This window comes from Onychomys torridus, chromosome 14 (assembly GCF_903995425.1).
Source record: "Onychomys torridus chromosome 14, mOncTor1.1, whole genome shotgun sequence".
Classification (NCBI taxonomy): Eukaryota; Metazoa; Chordata; class Mammalia; order Rodentia; family Cricetidae; genus Onychomys; species Onychomys torridus.
The window spans coordinates 45,197,690-45,212,427 of NC_050456.1; the positions used below are offsets into that span (position 1 = coordinate 45,197,690).

Below are 14,738 nucleotides of genomic sequence, written 5' to 3' on the forward strand. Positions count from 1 at the left end.
GACTCAGCTCTTGGGGCTTCCTGGGAGATATGCAGGGCGGCTGCCGAGGAAACACAGTGGGGAGGGGGCATGGCCTAATGGTAGCTGAGGAGAGGTCCATGGCTGAAGCAGCCTGTGAAGTCTGCTCAGTAGCTACCTGACTCCTACCTAAGGATTTGCTGTGAGGTCCTGAAGTACTTTTTTAGAACCATTAAAAAAAAAAAAAAAAAGCAGCAGCAGCAGTCTTGGTGTTCAGGGTCTCTCAGGACAGGCTAACTCTTCCAAAGAGCCGAGTTCTCAGTTCACCGGGGCACTCTGACTCCGACCTTACTTTTCTCTCTCTCTCTCTCTCTCTCTCTCTCTCTCTCTCTCTCTCTCTCCATTCATTCATTCATTCATTCATTCATTTGAGAGGCAGGGATTCTCTATGTAGTTTTGGAGCCTTTCCAGGAGCTTTTCTCATGCTGTAGACCAGGCTGACCTCGAACTCACAAGATCCGCCTGCCTCTGCCTCCCGAGTGCTGGGATTAACGGCGTGCGCCACCAACGCCCTGCGATTCTGACCTTCATATGCGCAGTCTCTGTGGCCTACCTTGTCTGACTCCTTCGCATAACCCAAGAATAAAATGGACAGCCAGTAGTTCGGAGACCTCTAGTCCCATGGAAACCAACCCCACTTCTTCCTCCTGGACCCGAAGGGATCCTGATCCCCACAACCGGCCCTACCAGCCCAGGAGGCGCACGTACCCCTCGGGGTGGCCAGCAGACAGCAGGCTCTGGGCGCGGCCCGCCAGCTGCTTGATATTCCGACCGTACTCCTCCACGGCGCGCTGCTGCCGCAGGTGCCGCTTGAGCATCACGATGGCGCCTTCTTCATCCTGCGAGGCGGCGGTGGTCAGTCAGCACCAGAGCCCTACCCCACCATACGCCTTCCTTTGGAAAGCTCTGGCTGAGCTCTGGGGAGCCAGGTTGAGGAGGAAAGCCACACACCTTCCCTGCCTGTTCCTCTGACTCCTAGGAGGGCTGTTCCCAGCTCCTCTCTCAACTCCTTAGAGTCTAATGTGTCTGCCCCTCCTTTTGAGCCCAACTCCATCAGTCTGTCCCCGTGAAAACATCCTAGGTCCTGGGAAGATGGCTCAGAGGAGGAGGTAACCTAGTCATCTGAGTCCCTAAAAATGACAGTGGCTTTTCTGGGAGAAATAATTGGGTTATTACAGTCTTGAGAGACGCCCCTCCCTTATATCCTCTATCACCCCACCTTGTAGCATGGCCACAATATAATATGAAGAGCCCTTGAGTGGAACACCCTACTGGTGCTAAGTGAGAAACCTATAGGGATGTTCTTAATGAGTTGGAATGCCCTAAGGAGGTATCTCAGGATAGCAGGAGGATTTGTAGATTTCCTGCATGCCCATACCTGGTCTTTTCTTCTCATACACCAGGACTTCGGGGCTCCCCAAGTGCTTGCCCACCCCAGCTCTGTCTACCTGCTCAGCACTCAGGCTAGTAGCCTCTGCTCCAGCATACCTTAGGGGGCTCGTCAGAGAACACATAGAGCTCCTGCTCGCTGATCCAGGCTTCGGCCTCGCCCGCATCCAGGTAGTACTGCTGTGCCTCATGGGCGTCCCGAAGGCGCTGCAGCCTGCCAGCTGCTGCCTCCCGCAGCGTGTCCCAAGAGCCCTGCAGATGCCCCAGGCGCTCCTCGATGTCTTGGCAGTCAATCTCTGCCGCCTTCACCAGCTGCTGCCCTCGTTGGAGCACATCTTCTACCCGTGGTGTGTGGCCTAGGATCTCATTCTGCAGGGTCTGTGGCCAGAGGAAAGACTCAGACACAGAACCCTTCCCACCGGGAGAGGAGGCAGGGCTACATACAGCGGGAGACTCTTCCCCTCCCCTCCTGCCAGAGCAGAGCAAGTGATAGCCTTAACACCACTGTGGTGGGATGCTAAGCACTCCGCATGTGCCCCCCTACACTTGTGAGCAGGTGGCCTTCTGAGACAAGTCCCCGGAAACTGGTGCAGGGCGGTGAAGTCAGGCCTGAGACTGAAACACAGACCTAGCAGGTTCCAAAGTCTTTGTGTCTTTTAAAAAAAGTTTTTAAAAAGATTTTTATTTATTAATTTACTTTTTACTTATGTGTCTGAGTGTATGCCACATGTACGCAGGTACCCGTAGAGGCCAGAAGAAGGTACTGGATTCCCTTGAATGGGAGATACAGATAGTTGTGCGCTATCTGATGGGGGTCCTGGGAACTGAACTCAGGTTCTTCAGAAGGGCAGTAAGTTCTCTTAACTGCCGGGCCATCTCTTCCTCCAGTCCACCCTCCCCCAACTGTAGCACCATACTTTTTGAGATAGGGTCTTGTATAGCTCCGGGTTGGCCTTGAACTCATGATCCTTCTGCCATTACCATGCCCAGAAACTTGGGTTACAGGATTCACCACATGCCCAGTGAGTGTATGTGGATCTGGCCCACGGCTTTACGCATGCTCGGCAAGGTTTGCCATCTAAGCTACATCCTCAGGCTAAACCGTGCGCTGGACCACTCCCTATCTGCATCCTTAGAGCTTTATTTTAGGTGTCTGTGCTGGGGGGAGGAAAACAACTTCAAAATGGCTGACTGCCATCTCCTGTGAGCGTGTTTTGTTGTTGTTCTGGGTAAAAGAAAAGCGGGGAGCTGATGCCTACCCCTCAGGGAAAGCTTTAGCTTTTATTTTTCTCTATTTCAATGGCTCAGATCTGAACTGTGTAGGATTATTTCTTGTCCTGAGTCCCTTTCCTCCCTCTCTGGTGACTGGGTTACCGTTTTCTTCAGGACACCCTGATACTTGATCCCCTTTCCGGATCCTAGAGGCCCAGCTAGCTGTGGCTTATGCGTATACTCTTGGGTTCCTTATACCTGTTTCCTCCTTCTTGACAATTCCTGCTGACCCTTTAAAACCATTTAAAGCCAGGAGCAAGGACAGGGTGTGAGCAGACCACCAACTTCCAGCACTTAAAACATACATGAGTAACAGTACGCACCAGGACCTACCCTGCTGGAGTGTGTATCGTATCTTACACCCTAATCTCGATTTCTAGAGAAAGGCCTGTGGCCAACCCCAGGCCAGGCATGAAGCAATTCCGCACAGCTGGCTGTTTTAGGATTTAGGCTCCCTCTACTGCCCCGACAGGGGAAGTGTATGGTGTCTGCCTACATGTAATTCATCTGGGAGTTCTAAGAGAGTGGATCAGTAGATGCTTGCTTCTGGGACTCAGAGTCCAAATCCAGTGGCTGTCTAATGGGATTGAGCCTCACGGGGATGGCCATATGTCCAGAAGAACAGGGTCTATATACTCTGAGGACACTGCATATGCCAAGCTTAGCCCCAGAAGAGGGCTAGGCAGTGCTTTGGTGCTGGTGGCATCCTCGTGGGAGGCTACCACAAACAGGACCATGCCAGCACATGGACCTCCTCCCCATACTCTCTCAAGCCAGGCACTCATTTGAGCCTGGTAGAATCTGGTGGTCCCAAATCTCCAAAATAACATGATGCTTGCATCCTCCGTGACTCTCCCAGAATCCTCTCTGCAGCCACTAAAGCCCTTTCTGCATTGCTACTTGAGATGAAGTTCGGGGACTGAAAGCTGCCATCAGGAGCAATAATCTGCTGTCACCAGCCTTCTGCACATCAGAGCGAGGCTGGACCCCCTGGGAACAAGCAGGGGCAGATGCGCTGGTGAGGTGAGACTCACCTGGTTCTTCTTCATGAACAGCTGCACGGTTTGCAGATTAGTGCCAAAGTCAGCTGACTGAGCCAGAGGCAGCCTCTCTTCCACCCAGAGCTGCAGGGACCAGAAGGCAGGAAGAAGGCTGATAATAACCACAGACAGCCACCCCTTTCCAGAACCCCCCAAAGAGCCAGATAAGGTGCTGCCCAGCTCTTCCCAACACCCCCATTTTATAGACAGATATTTCAAACTAAGTTTCCAAATAACCTGTTCAAGTGGGATCTTGTTCCCAAACTCTGACTGACCAGTACTAACAAGTGACTTGTAAATTACCATCCAAATGGTGCCCGCCCTGATTTTTCTATTTAGTGCACTCTCCAATGCAACCCTATGAGGTGAGGGGCAAGATGACCAGTCATCTGCTGCCAAGATTGCTCTGGACAGCAGCCAGCTACCCCCGTGGCAGCTGGCACCTCAGCTCTCGGGGTAGAGAGGCTGCAGCCCACTCACCGTCTCATCCTCCAAGTCCCGACTGATCTGTAGCTTGGCTTTGGATAATTCCAGCTGCTTCTTCCTCCTCCCCAGAGGTTCTAGAAGGTCTAGGAACCGCCTTTCGATGCTCATGTCTGTGTCTCCTGCCTCGGCTCCCAGCGAGGGGGCATCGGCAAAAAGTTCCTCCAGTTCCTCCTTCCGCAAATTCACTTGGTCCTCCACTCGCTGGGACACAGGAAACAGGGTCAGTACTGTCTGTGACACCTGGACACGGGCTGTCCCTCCACCCACCCACTTATTTTCCACCATCCTGTGAGGCCCTTTTAAAGTACAGCCTCCTCCAGGAAGTTTCCCTGGCTGCCTCTGCTCAGTCTTTCCCTCCTATATTTCTCATGCATCTTTTTACTAGATTCTTGTCCTACCCATTGCAAAAGGGTAGGAGATGGCTTCTGAATCAGGAGGCACTTCTGCATAATACCAACAGAAGGAACGCTTACTTTTAAAGTTTCAGGTTGGCTCCCTAAGATCCCTTCTACTCCAATACTCTGATTTTACAGCCTCCTGATTTCACATGCCTTCAACTTAGCCAACATCCGGTTGACAGTGGTCAGATCCTTGCCCAAGTCATCTGATCGTAGCTGGTCCTCCATGGCGCCGATCCATTTGTTAAGGTCAGCATGGGTCTGCAAGCGCAGGTCAGAGCTCCGGGCAGCTGAGAGCTGTTCCGTCTTCGCCTTTGTGGTCGCCTGTAGCTCATCCCAGAGCTTGTGCAGGGCGTCCAGCCTCTCTGACACCACATCCTTGAACTGGGGCTTCTCTCCCATCAGCTGCCTCCCTTCCTGTAGGGGAAGGAGGAGAGCTCACTCTCGGCTGCAGTGGCTTTTGAGGGGCCCCACTCCACATGGTTGCAAGAGAAGCCCTGAAGGGAGGTCGGTAAGGCCAGGAATTGACACAGACCTTAGGTGAGGCCCCACCCAAACACTCTGAACCTCTAAAGTTATCTACAGGGGAGTGTGGGGCAGGGAGAGCAGAGTTTTGGCAAATGACTCAGAGAGATCCTAAAAGAAATACTCTAGATTCGCTCAGAAGCCAGCCTGCTAACACAGGCCTATTACCCACAGTGAGTTGAAGGCTGGCCTGATGTACAAAATGAACTAAAAGCTAACTTTGGCAACTTAGTGAGACCCCGTCTCAAAATTAAAAATCCAAAAGGGATAGGGTGGGAGCTCCAACTGAATAGTAGACGTTTAATCCCTGGTTATCCCTCCCCTAGGAAAGAAATGAATAAAAAAAAAAAAATCAAAATCCATCCAGGAATCAGGTGTAGTGGTACACAGCAGGAATCTCCAGACTCAGGAGGCTGAAGCAGGGAAGATCATGAGTTCAAGGCCCGCCTGGGCTACAGAGCAAAACCCTGTCTCATAAAAACTAATAATAATGAATAAACTAATAAACAGATCAGGGCTAGGTACTCATAGCATGGGAACCTCTTCCAAGTTCTGGAAGAAGTATTTTTGCCTCAGGGATAGGCTGGTCACTGGGGCTGCCTGACCTGGTTTCCCTGCATAAAAGTCTGTGTTTCGGGTGTGGACAGTGTACTAGGACTTGACTCTAGGCATATAATCTATTAAGAGTGGTCAATATTATCAGTGGCCTCATAATCGTCAAACCCTGTCCTGAGTGTTTTATCTGTCTTCAAGCATGCAGTGCTCACAACTCAACTGGTAAGAGCTATTGTCCTCATTTCAGTGAGGAAGAGCTGAGAGCAGGGAAGAGAAGCCAGTCTGGCCCCAGAGGCTATGCCCTAACCACTTGGCTTCAGCGGACACTAGGCCTACTTCTTCCTAGACAGGCATGGAAAGGAGAGCAAAGGGACGTGATTCCCAGGTGTGACTCCTGCCCACTTTGACCTGTGCCACTGGAGAGTCTAAATGGCCCCATGGTTCCATCCACAAGGGCAATGAATGGCTGCTTCCGGGTAGTTTTGCCCATCGAAGCAGCAGGGAAGACAGTCCTGGAAGGCTAGCAGAGATGACTGCCTCCTGGCTACTGGATGCTGAACCCCAACTGTCCTCAGCGGGCTTTACGAGTCTAGGCATAACAGAAGCACTAAAGTTCTCATTACTGTTTAGAGGAGGTTTTTATCTTCACTGCCGAGTTCTATACAGTCCAGAAAGCTGCAGGACAGTGTCTGTGTCATGGATGAAGGCCCAGCCAGAGGAGCATATCTGAGCAGAGAACCGCCTACCACTCACCCCTCTACTTACCGCATCAATGTTCTCAAGCCACCCTTGATGTGAAGCCAGTTCTGCCATAAACGCCTGGTGCTTCATCCATTTGTTGTGAAGGTTGCGTGCTTCATCATAGGAGACATCTGGAGATGTCAGCAGCTTGTCATTGATCCAGAGAGTGAGCTGTGGGCAGACACAGGAAGCCCCGTGGCTTCTGAGTGTACCACTTTGGCAAGGCAGGATCATGAGTCTCCCACCGCTAGCTGCGGAGGGGGAAGGTCAAGGGGATGCCCTGGTCTTCCTCACTGGAGTGTGTGTCGTTGTGAGATCAGTTTGCTCTTTCCACAGCTCCAGGCCCTAGGACAAGGCCTGAGATGCTGGAGTAACTCAACACATTCTTAGTAGATGGGTAGGTGATAAATAATTAAGAAACACTAAGAAGATGTCACACGAAGAAGAGGTTAACAGCAACTACAATTAATAAGCGGAAAGGAGAGTTGTGTGTCCAATACTTCTAAGATGGTCCGGCACCACGCCAAGCCTGGCTTGTACCAAGGGCAAAGGTAGATGGAAACAGAGTTACATGGGCTGAGAAGAAACCCTAAAATGACAGCAAGTAGGGTGCCAGAGAGAGCCCCATTGCGTGTGGGGAGTCCCATCGGCAGACCTCTGCAAGGTTCTTATCCATCGGCCCTCAGGGGGCCCAACAGTCTGTTCGCCCTGGGGCTGAGAACTGTTCCCGAACTCCAGGGCTCGGGACAAAATGAAGATGCTCAAAAGCATTACGGATCCCAAGGCAGCATCCGCAAGGCATTGTTAGGGGCCCGTGTGTGTGCTGTGTAGACCCCACATCCTCGCCCAGAGCCCTGTCTAGGCCACCAGTCTTGGGTGAGACGGGAACCCTATGGCCTCTCACCTCTGAGCCCTTCTGACTGAAATCTGAGAAGCGCCCCAACTGTTGACCTCACCTCCTTGCAGTTCTGGAGGAAGTTCTGCAGCTCCAGGTTGTCTTTGAGGAGGACCGTAGCCTCCTGCGCCTTCTCACTGTTCTTCCTGTGCCTGGGGAGGCAAGGGAGGCCACACTAGCACCAGGTCTGGGGTACTTGCCTGGTAACCCCCTCCCCAGTGTAGCACAGGGTCTCGTGGTCCTAAGCGTGGGGTCATACCTGTCTTCAATCAGCTGCACCTTCTCCTGGATCTTGTCTGAATACAGGTTGCCCTCAGCCACCAGCTTGTTTCCAGAGTCCACAGGACTCAAGACCTTAGGGCGGTTGTTTTCCATAGATCCTAGGAAATCCTCAAACTTTCTGATCCCAGCCTCCGCAGCCGCCAGCGAATCTGGAGGCTCCAAGTGAGCCAGAGTGTATTCCTGTTAAGGCAAGGTTTCCAGAGGAGGCCTGAGGATGGACTAAGAAGGAGCGCCGGGGGGCAAAGAGTGGGTTTTGCTCCCCAGGCATGGCCTCCCATTCCCACCCGGGGCAGGGAGCCGGGGCAGTGGTGGAAGCTACGTGGAAGGGCAGTAATCCAGGGCAAGGCTCACTTCTCTAGCTCCAGAATGAACCCAAAACAAGACAGCTTGGGACTCGGGACCAGAAAGGGACATGATGAGGAAGGAACAGAGAGGATTTCCTTTGACTGGTGACTATGAAGAGTTCACCACTAGTGGGTCTTCTGAGGGACTCCTGTGCCCCAGCCCTGTGTGCATCTCCCTACCTGGTTGCTGAGGATGGCTTCAGCCTGCTTGGCATCTTTCTGGAACTCTTGGAAGCCCAGGCACTGGGTGAGGGTGTGCCCTCGGCTCTCCCACATCCGCCACAGAGCATCCCAGCCAGCATCTAGGCCCTCTAGCCGCTGGCCCAGGAGCTGGTACTCCGGGTCGCTCTGGCCTTCGATCACCTTCTCCCCAGAGGCCTTGACCTGGTGGTACTTGTCTTTGTGTGCATCAATCTCTTCCTTAATGGCTGCATGCTGCTGTAGGAGCTGCTCAGCCTCTGGGAGTGACTCAGGCATGTCCTCCGAGGCCACTGCCTTTTGGGTCATCGACAGCCAGGTCTGGAAGTCATCCAGCTCCTGCAGGAAAGCCTGCAGCTTGCTGGCCTCCCCTAAGGAGAGCTCCTGACCCTGCAAGGCATCTTGCAGGCCTTTCCAGAGCTTCTCAACATCTACTTGCCGCTGGCCAATGTCCTCCTTCTGCTCGGGGTGTGACTCCATCAGATACTGTGACTCCCGTTCCAGGGCACTCACACGGTCCCGGATGGCCAAGACATCCCGCTCCAGCCCCGACAACTTGCGCTGGATGGCAATGACACCCGCCAGGTCCTGCCCCAGGTCCTTGGTGGACTCCACAACTTTTGTCTTGTCCATGATCCACTTGCTGGTCTCCTCACAGTCCACACAGTAGTTGTTTACTCGAAGAGCTGAGTCCACAGCCTCTCTTTGCTCAGACACCACTGCCTGGAAGGCCTGCCATCTGCCAGAGGAGACACAGACCAAGGGGAAACAGATACCATGCTGTTCCTTAACCCTTCTCATATTTCCCACGAGTCTTCCCCACACACAGACCTCCTATGTTACAAAAACAAAAAACAAACAAACAAAAACAAAAAACAAGCCAACAAACCCCATATCTACTGGTGGGTAAACAAAACTAACTTGTCCAATTTTACTTAAGATATATGTAACAGAGAACCAGATTTTCTTGGTTCTCAAGAGTCAAATAATGAAATGATCCTAGCCACATGCAGTGTTCAACTGGACTTCAGGCAAATGTGAACAGTCTTGGATCTATGATGGTTAGGCTTTTGGCTAGTGTGAAGGCGATACACATTTAGTAGGAATTGTGCTCTGATGTCATCCCTTGCCTGAGCTGGAAGTATCAGGTATGACACTGTGGTGGTACTGGGCAGTGGCAGCAGGTTGCAGCTCCCAGTCAGCCGTGTGACCACAGGACGAACAACCAACACTACACTGTGCCGGCTGCTAAGCGAGGTGTGTGGCAGCTTTGAGATGCCAAGACTGGTCTTTGACTGGTGGTCACAGTGAGCGGCCACACGTGTGTGTGTGTGTGTGTGTGTGTGTGTGTGTGTGTGTGTGTGTGTTATGTGCACATGTGTGTACGGAGGCATGCCCCCCTGTGTGCATATGTGGAGGTCACAGGATGATGTCAGGTGTTTTCCTCTGCCACCCCCTTTTTATTTTTATTTTTATTATTTATTTATTTATTTATTTTTTTGAGACAGGGTTTCTCTGTGTAGCTTTGGAGCCTGTGTGTCCTGGAACTCACTCTGTAGCTCAGGCTGGCTTCGAACTCACAGAGATCCGCCTGCCTCTGCCTCCCAAGTGCTGGGAATAAAGGCGTGCGCCACCACCGCCTGACCCTTTTTAGTTTTTGAGATAGTCCCATATTAGACCTGAAGCAGTTCTGGCTAGACCAGTTGCCTGTCTCTGTCCCACTCCATCCCCATGCTTGGAATACAATTACACTTAGCCTTGCCTGGCTTTTATGTGAGTGTTGGGGATTTGAACTTGGGTCCTCTTGTTTGCATAGCAAGCTCTGTTACCCATTTGCCGCTGCAAATGCATTTTCTGCTTATGATACTAACAATATACAATGGGTTTATCGGGTTGTAACCCCATCACGACTCAAAGAGCACCTGCATACAATTTCCCTAGAGTTTTAGAAATGTTGGAGATATCTAGAACGCTCACATTATTAAGAATGCTTCAGGATAGTCCCCAGCTTCCCTAGAGGAAGTTTGAAAATGCCCAAGGTCATATTCAAAGTACCCTAGGGCCTGAAAACAAACAGGGAATCGGGCTGGCGAAAAGAGAGGAAAGGGAGGAAGGGAGAGAGGAAGACCCCAGATAGGACTATGACAGAGTGCAGCCACATGGACCTTCAGGTGCGACACAGCTATGAAATGGGAAGTAGACTGAGGTCTGGCGAATGGCCTGGAGTCCTTCAGTTAGTCCGAGGCAGCCAATAAACCTCTTTAGAAGAGGTGCCCATCAGCCAGGGCGGACCACTGGTCCAAGCTTACTCACTCGCTGTACACCATAAGAATATGTAGCTCATGAGAGTAAACTGAACTCTTGTGTGGTAGTTTGAACGAGAAAGGCCCTCCCTAAGCTCAGGGAGTTGAACACTTGCTTCCCTGTTGCTGGCACTGTCTGGGGGAGTTGTGGAACCTTCGGGGATGGGGGTAGAGCCTTGTTTGAGGAAGACCTTGGACCCGGTTCGAGTGTTTATAGTCCCACCACACTTCCTGTTCACTCTTTCTGCTTTCTGCTTAGGGTTTAGAGTATGAGCTCTCAGCTTCCTGCTCCACTGTCCTGCCTTCCGCTTGCAGCATGCCTTCCTACCATATCCCTCCTTCTTATCCCTCTGGAGCCGGAAGCCCAAATAAACCCTCCCTTTCATACGTTGCCTTGGTCATGGTGTCTTATCACCACAATAGTAGCAGAAATCGGCTGTTTCTCTGAAGAACCCGACCATGGCATTTTTTGGAGGAATATGAAGGGAAGACTTTGGAACTTCAGACTAGAAAAGCAGTTGAATATTGTAAGTAGAGTTTAACAGGGCACTCTAGTAGCAGCCTGGAAGACTGTGCTAAGAGCAAATTCGGACCTGAGAGGCCCAACTCAAGAGGTTTCAGAGGAAAGCAAGGCCATTAACAGCATCTGGCTCAGAGACCATTCCAGTAATATTTTGGCAAATGCCCATGTCATGAGAAGTTGCCTGAGGCTAAATTTAACAGTAATGACCTAATTTCTTCAGTGAAGGAAATTTCAAGACTATATAATGTTTGTCCAGTCTGTGGCCTGGGTATTATTGATAGTGCTTATGCAGGTTTACAACGAAAGTCAGCAAGTGGGGCAGAAAGAAATACAAAATGTACAGTTCAGAGAGAAAAAAAGAGCACCATGAAGTTTAATCTTCCAGCTAAGGCATGTGCTGGGAGAGGCTGGTAAGATTAGTGCCATGAAGGAGAGGCTTTTTCTGCACTGGAATAAAGGGAAGTGTGCCCTCAGGGCAAGACCCCATCCAACGAAGTCCCCAACTTGTGAAAGAGAGCATAAAGCTTGTGTGTGTGTGTGTGTGTGTGTGTGTGTGTGTGTGTGTGTGTGTGTGCATGTTTCTAATTGCAAACAAAAGCCGCTGCTAATGCAGTTCAAGGCATCAGGGTCCATCTCAAGCTGCTAGCCTAACTTAGCAGTGTCCTCTACATGGTGCTGACCTGAAGGGCATGAGGATATAAGAATGAAGGGGTCATGGATTCTTCCTCCATTGTTTCAAAGAGCCACTGACTCCAGGGAGCAGGCGACAAGGGAAACCCTACATGAGACCCTGAGAGGGCAAGAGGTTTAAGAGGTCATTACATGAAGCTGGAAGAGTGAAGCCTGGGTTGTAGTGGAAACCCCAGGTTGTTGGTGATGCCAAGAGCTACCCACAGGGTGTGGAACCAGCCCAAGAGAGAGAAGTATGCAGGCAGCAAAGCCAGAGAGGTGGCGCCATCCAGGCCTTTGACGTGGGACCTGGAGCTATGGGATTTGGAGTCTGCTCAATGAGCTTCGCTTTGGTCCGGTATTTCTTCGCTGTACCCCCTACTCCTCCCTTTCAGAATGGAAATGCATATTCAGTGCTCTACCACTGAGCTAAATCCTTAACCCAAGACTTAGGACTTTTAGACAGTCTTGAGACTCAGAGGCTGTGGGACTTTGGAAGTGGGACTAAATGCATTTTGCATTGTGATATGGCGTGAGTCTCTGGGGTCAGGGAGTGGGATGTGGTGGTTTGAAATAGAAATGCCCTCACAGACTTGGGCATTCGAACACTTGGTCCCCAGCTGGGGGCCCTGTCTGGGGAGGCTGGGGAGCCTTTGGAGGAGTGGGTCTTGCCCTACTTCCTCTTTGCTCTCTCTGTTTTGTGTTTGATGAGGATGAATGAGGATATGCTATTGGTTTATGTATTCACTACACTATGCTTCTGACTGTTATTTTGGGTGTATATTTCACTTAATTTTTTTTTTTTTTTTTTGTAAACAGTATGCTGTGTTTGCCAGACCCTGCTTTATACGCTTATGTTTATCTGCATCACTTTCCTGATGTTTGACAGAATCTGGATCTAGTTTTTTAATGGTGGTACCGGGGATTGAACCCAGATCCTTGTGCATGCTAAGTACACTGTACCGTTAACTTACATCCCCAGCTATCTTATGCTGTTTTGTTCACTATGGTCTTGAAGCAACAGAATATGGACCACACAGCCCAGGCATGTAGCATTTATGCCCCTGAGGTTACATCAGTACAATTCTATGATGCTCGCACAGTGGCAAAACTGCCTAATGACACATTTCCAATAAGGTATTTCTGGTGTTAAGCATTTCAGAACTGTTAATTATAAATACAAGGTAAGAGGGCCTGGAGAGATGCCTCAGTGGTTAAGAGCACTGGCTGCTCTTGCAGAGGACCTGGGTTCAGTTCCCAGCACCCAAATGGCAACAGCTCACAACCTTTTAGAACTCCAATTCCACGGGATAGAATTCCCTCTTCTGACCTCTGAGGGAACAGGTGTGAATATGGTACACATATATACATACACACACACAAAAATGACTAAATCTTTAATAAACACAAGGTAGGATGCAAAGCCCAGAACCAGAGGAAGGCAGGAGTATTTTCAACTGGTAAATAAATGAGCCTAGCCTGGGCTAAGCATGGCCAGGATTTGGAATATGTAGTTGGAAGAATAAGCACATCCACAGAGAGGAGCGGAGTTGGGGAAGCGGCCCTGAGGTGGGGGTATAGAGTGAATGTGAGATGGATTGGGACATGTCTTGCTGTCTCCGAGGAGCTAAGCCAGAATCCACAACACGTCAAAATTCCAAGGAGACAGATTTCCACCATTCAACATCAGTCCACACAGTCTAACCAAAGGAGTTGGTCCCAAGTGGGGTGAGTTACATGGTTGTCGAGAAGTGGCCTTCCCTTCTCTGCTGGATGGGATGGGTTTCCAGGCCTCTCAACTCTTAGACTTAATGGAAACTATCTCATCATTCTGTGCCTCAGCTCTTCTCTAACCTGAGAATGGCAACCGCCTGGAAGTTTTCCAGTTGAGGTGGGTGGGGCATGGCTTAGCCTTTGCAAATGTCAGCATGCTGGGACTGCAATGTACTGCATGGCTGGCAAGTTCTTCCTGCCTGGGAGTTTCTCTGGTTTAAACTGATCTAATTGTTTCACTTAAAAAGCAGCTCCAAAAACCTCTCTCTCTCTCTCTCTCTCTCTCTCTCTCTCTCATACATACTTACATACATACATAGACAATAACTATACGCCTAATAAAGAGGCATCCTTCTTTGAATCAGACTTGCAGACCCCAGCCTTGGATGCTAAGATAGATGGTGAGCCCCATTCCAGTGGCTCCAGAGCATCCCTTTCAGCTTGGGGTTCCCAACAGGCTCTCAGCAGTCCCCACGGCTTTTTTTTTTTTTTTTTTTTACAGCTGACTAGCCCCTAAGTCTACATTCTGAACTGCCTTAAGCAGAACAAAGCTCATGCACAAGTACCTGGAAGGGGCGAGCAAGGGTTAGGGAGAGGGAGTGAGCGTGTGGCGTTGCATGTGCAAGTCGAGGTAAAAGCAGAGAATGCAAGCATTTGCTCTGTCCTCAAAGATCCTCCAGGAACTGATGAGCAATTATGCCCTGCTCTGAAAGCAGCCCCTCTCTAAAGGCTCCTTGGGGCCTGCTTTTTGTTCCAGTCCTGAAGCTCGCTCAAGGCGGCCTGCTAATTCTCTTTGCTCAAGCCAGCCTTATAATCGATGCTGCATTTTGGCACAGGCAGGGACGTTCTTTTATGGACAGTACTTAAGAACTCTGAGAAAGCAATTTCTCATGTCCAGGAACGTCTAGGGAAATATGGCAAAGTACCACGTGGCCTACTAATGGTCTGCGCACTCATTTCTGTCCCTTTCATCATAGATGCATGGACACCCACTCTCCTCCTTAAGACACTCTCTCCTCCACGACACTTACAGTAGCACCGATTTCCCGCTTACTTCTGTAGCCCCAATACTAGCAAACGAGATTGGCAGAGAAAAACAGGGACACTTAAAGCTGGGGCCATTTCTCTAGGTGTATGTCGGGTGCTAGGAGAAAACGCCCCAGAGCCAAGCCCTGCCCACTCCCCACCTCTTGTTCAGGCGATCCTGGTACTGCTTCACCTCCCCACTGCGTGGGTGGCCACTGTCTACCAGGTTGTTGGCAGCAAGGTTCACACCGTCAATCTGAGCCATCAAAGTCTTCATCTCCTGGTCCAGGATGTCAAACCT

The 14,738-nt window shown here is 50.6% G+C and overlaps 1 protein-coding gene across 1 annotated transcript in view; it reads right to left on the reverse strand.

The window, feature by feature from the left end:
* Positions 1-14,738, reverse strand: part of Sptb (spectrin beta, erythrocytic) — a 125,706-nt gene that overhangs the window by 24,461 nt on the left and 86,507 nt on the right. The window contains exons 15-24 of the mRNA XM_036206600.1: positions 14,599-14,736; positions 8,126-8,882; positions 7,579-7,781; positions 7,381-7,471; positions 6,449-6,595; positions 4,757-5,020; positions 4,200-4,406; positions 3,714-3,803; positions 1,507-1,785; positions 727-857 (exon numbers count right to left, since the gene is read on the reverse strand). Coding sequence (XP_036062493.1) covers positions 727-857; positions 1,507-1,785; positions 3,714-3,803; positions 4,200-4,406; positions 4,757-5,020; positions 6,449-6,595; positions 7,381-7,471; positions 7,579-7,781; positions 8,126-8,882; positions 14,599-14,736 — 2,307 coding nt within the window. The remainder of the gene's footprint in view (positions 1-726; positions 858-1,506; positions 1,786-3,713; positions 3,804-4,199; positions 4,407-4,756; positions 5,021-6,448; positions 6,596-7,380; positions 7,472-7,578; positions 7,782-8,125; positions 8,883-14,598; positions 14,737-14,738) is intronic.